The sequence below is a fragment of the Galeopterus variegatus genome, unplaced genomic scaffold, assembly GCF_000696425.1.
Source record: "Galeopterus variegatus unplaced genomic scaffold, G_variegatus-3.0.2 Scaffold1969, whole genome shotgun sequence".
NCBI lineage: Eukaryota > Metazoa > Chordata > Mammalia > Dermoptera > Cynocephalidae > Galeopterus > Galeopterus variegatus.
The window spans coordinates 190,286-195,811 of record NW_007728080.1 but is presented as its reverse complement, the minus strand read 5'-3'; the positions used below and the strand labels follow the sequence as shown (position 1 = coordinate 195,811).

General features: G+C 50.1%; 1 protein-coding gene across 1 annotated transcript in view; it reads left to right on the top strand.

Annotated features, from left to right (window-relative positions):
- The window catches only part of FAM167A (family with sequence similarity 167, member A), a 19,033-nt gene extending 17,796 nt beyond the window's left edge, over positions 1–1,237 (top strand). Inside the window, exon 2 of the mRNA XM_008579865.1 lies at positions 974–1,237. Within this exon, the coding sequence (XP_008578087.1) occupies positions 974–1,237 (264 nt within the window). The remainder of the gene's footprint in view (positions 1–973) is intronic.
- The last annotated feature ends 4,289 nt before the right edge of the window (positions 1,238–5,526 follow it).

The window sequence follows — 5,526 nt, the reverse complement described above, 5'->3', positions numbered from 1 at the left end:
GTGGGAAGCACTGAGGTGTTAGAAATATTGGGAACTGTCTATTAGGTCACTCCGTTCCTCGTGCTGCAGCTCTGCTTTCCAAGGCAGAAGAGCTTAGTGTTGGTGACTCGGGTCTGGAGTCCAGTCGTCTGGGTTCCTAGCCCCTGCCCCGCTATGACGAGCCTTGTGAGTGGACATGGTGCCTACTGTTCTGTGCCTCAGCACCCTGGACTGTAGACTGCAGCTGATGATGGTAGCATGACTTCACGGGTTGTGGCGAAGACTAACCGTGGTGTGTTAATATACCCAAGGAGCTTAGAACTGTGCTCAGTTTGCAGTAAAACACGCAGTAAATATGAGCCTCTGTTCATGTTTGGCTCTTCTGAAACTTTGTTAAGAAATGTTTCAGGCATTCTAAAGCATTTAAAGACCCAAGGAGCTTAGAACTGTGCTCAGTTTGCAGTAAAACACGCAGTAAATATGAGCCTCTGTTCATGTTTGGCTCTTCTGAAACTTTGTTAAGAAATGTTTCAGGCATTCTAAAGCATTTAAAGAGCAATGTAACAGCATGGTCACCCCCAGCTTGCAATACAAAACACCCCATCACAGCTGAAGCCTCGCATGCCCGCCCCAGTCACAGTGCTGGATTTTTGTCATTCGGATGCTTGTCATTCTGTGCTTCCTCTACGCTCCTACTCCATCTGATGTATCTCTAAACAGTGAGAGCGAACAGGCGCTCTCTCCACACCAGGACACAGGTGCAGCATGGTCACCAGCCCCGCACAAGGTGTCGTTTTGCAAGCACACCCTCCTGTGATGCTTTCTCGCTGTGTCTTTTCACCTCCCTGAGCTGGGAAAGCGCTGCTATTTCCAGATGGGCCAATCAGTGATCCGAAACACTAGTTAGGACCCCTATGAGGGGGTCTGAGCTTGTGGGGGCTGTGGCCTGCACCCCCACTCCAGCTCTTTGCTGACACTCCTTTCTCCCTTCCAGACAGAGATGCGCCTGCAGGACCAGCACCTGGCCAGGCAGCTCATGCGCCTGCGTGGCGACATCCACAAGCTGAAGATAGAGCAGACCTGCCGCCTCCACAGGAAGATGCTCAACGATGCCACCTACGAGCTGGAGGAGCGGGACGAGCTGTCTGACCTCTTCTGCGACTCCCCGCTGGCTGCCTCCTTCAGCCTCTCCACGCCCCTCAAGCTCATCGGAGTCACCAAGATGAACATCAGCTCCCGCAGGTTCTCTCTCTGCTGAGAAGCTCTGGGAGGGGTGGGGGGGTGCGTCACCCCCAGGGCGTCACCCCAGAGTCAGGGCTAAGTCCTGCAATGGGCAGATCATGACCCCCAGGACCTCCTGGAAGGTGCTCCAGTGTCTCCACGACAGCTCTTCTTTGATAAATACCCAAAGAGCTCCCAGAAGGGCCATCCCAACCAGACATTACCTGAGAACTGGGTTCCCAGCACAGTCCACCTCCTACATTCCTGTTTCCTGGAATCTCTGGTGCTATGAACTGGGATGTCAATGGAGGGCTCCCCAAAAGCTGTTCTCTTTCCAGAAGGCTCTCCCCCAGGGCACTGGGGAGATATGTTAGATGTGCCCGTCTCAAGCTGTTGCTGTCATCAGAGTACTGGCTCAAGTTTGCCTTATGTAGGTGACTCAGACCCTTGACAGGGACCCGCCAAGAAAGAAAAACCAAAAGGGATACCAGGTGGCCAGGGATGCAGGCTCCATGGCCAGTGGCCAGTGCCCCTGGTGAGCATGTGGTCCAAGCTGCTGTCAGTCCTGCACCTTGACACGACGAGACAATGTAGATTGTTTCTAGTATGTGCAGGGTGTGTGACGGGCATACATGGTGTAGCTTGGGAGGGGCAAGCACAGGTACCCTTGTTGCCTCCGGTGGCCATGGGCACCAGTCACAACCTCCAGAGAGCCCCTCCGCTGCCACCCCACAGTCCTGGGGGTGCCTGAGAGACCACTGGTGCCCGAACCAGGCATGTCGTGAATGGATTTCCCATTACTAAATTCTCCTGAAGGGAGCACAACAGCGACCTCCTGGTGCGTTCTGGTGAGGTCACCCCTGTCTCCTTATTGCCCTCCCCAGAAGGACAGTCGAGGGAGCCCAGAAGCCCGTCCTGAGCCTGCTCTGTGCCTGACCTAAACAGCTAATTTTAAGGAGATTGTTACTAATGTGTTGCTAACTTGCTACTAACCGACTCTTGTCCAAATGGGGAAGCCAGTTGGGTAGGTCAAGTACAGAGTTTAGGATTTAAGAGTTTCTCTCTCACACAAGCATGAGGGTCAGTAAGTTGAGACTCAACAGTTTGGAGGAGCCACCCTTGCATAACACCACATGGCAGGGGTCCCCCACGATCAGAAGTGTTTTTGACTTTGGTTCCTCTAGCCTGATTAGTGAGTAGAGCAAAGCCTGGGCAGGGAGAACGGCTCCCTCAGGTTATATGGCTGTTCGGTGGCTCTAGAGTACTGATGTGTAAAGTCATTACTGCTAATGCCTCTCTAGCCTGATTAGTGAGTAGAGCAAAGCCTGGGCAGGGAGAACGGTTCCCTCGGGTTATATGGCTGTTCGGTGGCTCTAGAGTACTGATGTGTAAAGTCATTACTGCTAATGCCTGGACAGATCACACATTGATGAAACGGTCCCAAAGATGGTCCTGATGCTTTTCCAGACCCACACACTGCCAACCCCTCTCCTCTCCACTTCACTCAGCCCCACCTGGACCTCTCACTTTGCAAGTCGGAATATTTGGATCAAACGCAGAGCGATGCCCGGACGTCGGACCCACAGGGCATGTGTCACCAGTAACTGTCCACAGTCTGAGTGTGTGTCCTGCTGCTGTGTCATCCACATGTCTCTTCCTGTGTAATCTCAGTGGGGCCATGTCAGCACACACACCAGGACCCATGTAGGAGGAGGTCATTGTTCTTTCGTGAACTGGAAGGGGAAAATGCAGATGAACGGTCCCCAGTAGACAGAAGAGAACTTGGTCTCTTCCTCGTGATTTCAGAGAACCAGAGGGTTTATCACACGTGGCCAAGACTTGTCATGGGCCCTGCTCTGCGTCCCTCTGAGAGCCATGCCCAAGCCCTGCCAGGTCCTGAGTGGGCGCTGACATCCTCAAACCCTCACAGAAAAGCCCATTCTGTATTATGAAAAGGTGCCAAACTTGCTTTTTCTGATTTTTTAGAAAGCAGTCATTATAGTAACTGAAATAACTGGATTCAGCTAAAGCTGAACAATTTAGTTGAATGTAGTCAGTGCAGTTGGGTTGGATGCAACTGAGCAATGCAGCTGCTCAGTTGACCCCACACTTTCTTACCGTCTTTCTTCTCTGGGAGGAAACTAAGATCAGGACACACATTTTGGGATAGGTTAGATGTCTCAGCTATTCTGCTCAGTTCATCCCAAGAGAATTTTGCTTTTGGATAAGGAAGACAAAGATGAGGAGGATCGCAGAAGTGGAGGGAGAAGACAGCTCTGTTTTCTCATGCACAGTCTAGTGTCCATGAGCCCCTTCTTGCAGTGAACATAACTAGCAAGATAATTCAGCTCAGTGAAATCCCTGCTTTGTCAATTCAAGAGATGCCTATGACCTAACCTCCATTGCCACTTTCTGGCTTGCCCTGTGTATATGATATTGTTTGTGGTTTTTTCATCGTCCACCCATCTCTCTTCCATCCCCATGGACCTCCAGGTGTAAAACACCCATGCAGTGTCTGACACCTTCCCAGGCTCAGTAGCAATCACAGAGGCCTGGAGGCCTGTGCAGGCTCAACCAGGGCCTGACCTAGCCCGAGATCTATCTCCTGTAGCAATACCAAGTGCTATTACATAATCAAAGGACAATTTATAATTTTATTTTTTATGATTATTTGTTTCTATATTGCTGTTAGAAAAAGTAAAATAAAAAATATTTCAAAAGAAGGTATCCCTATGAAGAAGAGAATTTTATTTTCTTATAGCTTGTCCCTGTTACAGCACACACAATGCCAAGCACTTAGTAGAAAGGATGGATGGATAGACGGACGGATGGATGGATGGATGGATGGACGGATGAATGGATAAAAGGATGGATGCATAGATAGATGGATGGATAGATACATGGGTGATGGATGGATGGATGCATGGATGCATGCATGCATGGATGGATGAATGGGTGAATGGATGGATGCATGGATGGATGGATGGATGCATGGATGGCTGGATGGACGCATGCATGCATGCATGGATAGATGGATGGATGCATGGATGGATGAATGGATAGATGGATGGATGCATGGATGGATGAATGGATAGATGGATGGATGCATGGATGGATGGATGGATGCATGGATGGATGGATGGATGGGTGGATAGATGGATGGATGGATGGATGAATGGATGCATGGATAGATGGATGGATGAATGGATAGATGGACGGATGCATGGATGGATGGACGGATGGACAGATGGATGGATCAATGGACGGATGGATGCATGGATGGAAGGATGGATGGATGCATGGATGGATGGATGGATGGATGGATGAAGGGATGGATGGATGATGGATGGATGGATCAATGGATGGATGGACAAATGCATGAATGGATGGGCAAATGGATGGATGGACAGAGGGTCAGATGAATGGACAAATGGAGGGAGGATTTGAACAATCAGATGAAGGTGTGGGAGGAAGGAAAAGATCAACTAAAATCACTCTTGTTCCTTTATTGTGTCTTCCCCTAAGGAGAGCTGCCCAGGGTTGTTGCCATCAGCAGTTCCACAGTATGGGCTCTATGAGCTCCAGATGTGAAGTTAGGAGACACAGTCATCATTCCTGAATTTGACTGAGGCCAGAGCCAAAGCAAATCTGTTCTCTTCTCCAGTTGCCTTTCCCAAAGATGGTGATAATGCCATCATGATTCAAGGACAACTTGGGCCTTAAATGTTTTCAGCCACTCAGAGCACCTCTTATGCCTCAGAACAGAAGCATGCATGAGAGTCACCCGGGCTGCTGCTGCAAATGCCTATGTATTGAAAAGTACCGGGGCCCTCACCCAGGGTTCTGGCTGTGTGGCTCTGGTGAGGGGTCTGGGGGTCTGTTTTTAACAAAAACCACAGATGATGGATGAAGGTGGTCCAAAGACACTCTGAAGAGCCTCTGAAAGGTAAGCAGGCAGGGGAGGCACTGCCTTGAATCCAACCTTGATCAGTGTTCAGATGTGGCCCGTGTCAGAGTCACGGTGGGCATTGGCAATCCCACTTTGTGAGAAGAACTGAAGAGCAGTGCTATAATAATGATACCCTGAGATTACGTCCCCTGCCTGCTCCAAAGCAGGGAGCAACTGTGCTCTTTGCACAAAGACCACATGGCGTAAAGCTGTGGGGTGTGAGGAAAGGGACACATTGGGGAGCCACCAAGTTTCCTCTGCAGACAGAACCACATGAACACTCTCCAGCCCAAAGGGAAAGTGCTCTAATGTGGCCTCCCGAAAGGCAATGACTGTAAGTGCCACAGAGAAGGTAAAATGTGAGATGGCGTCCTGCA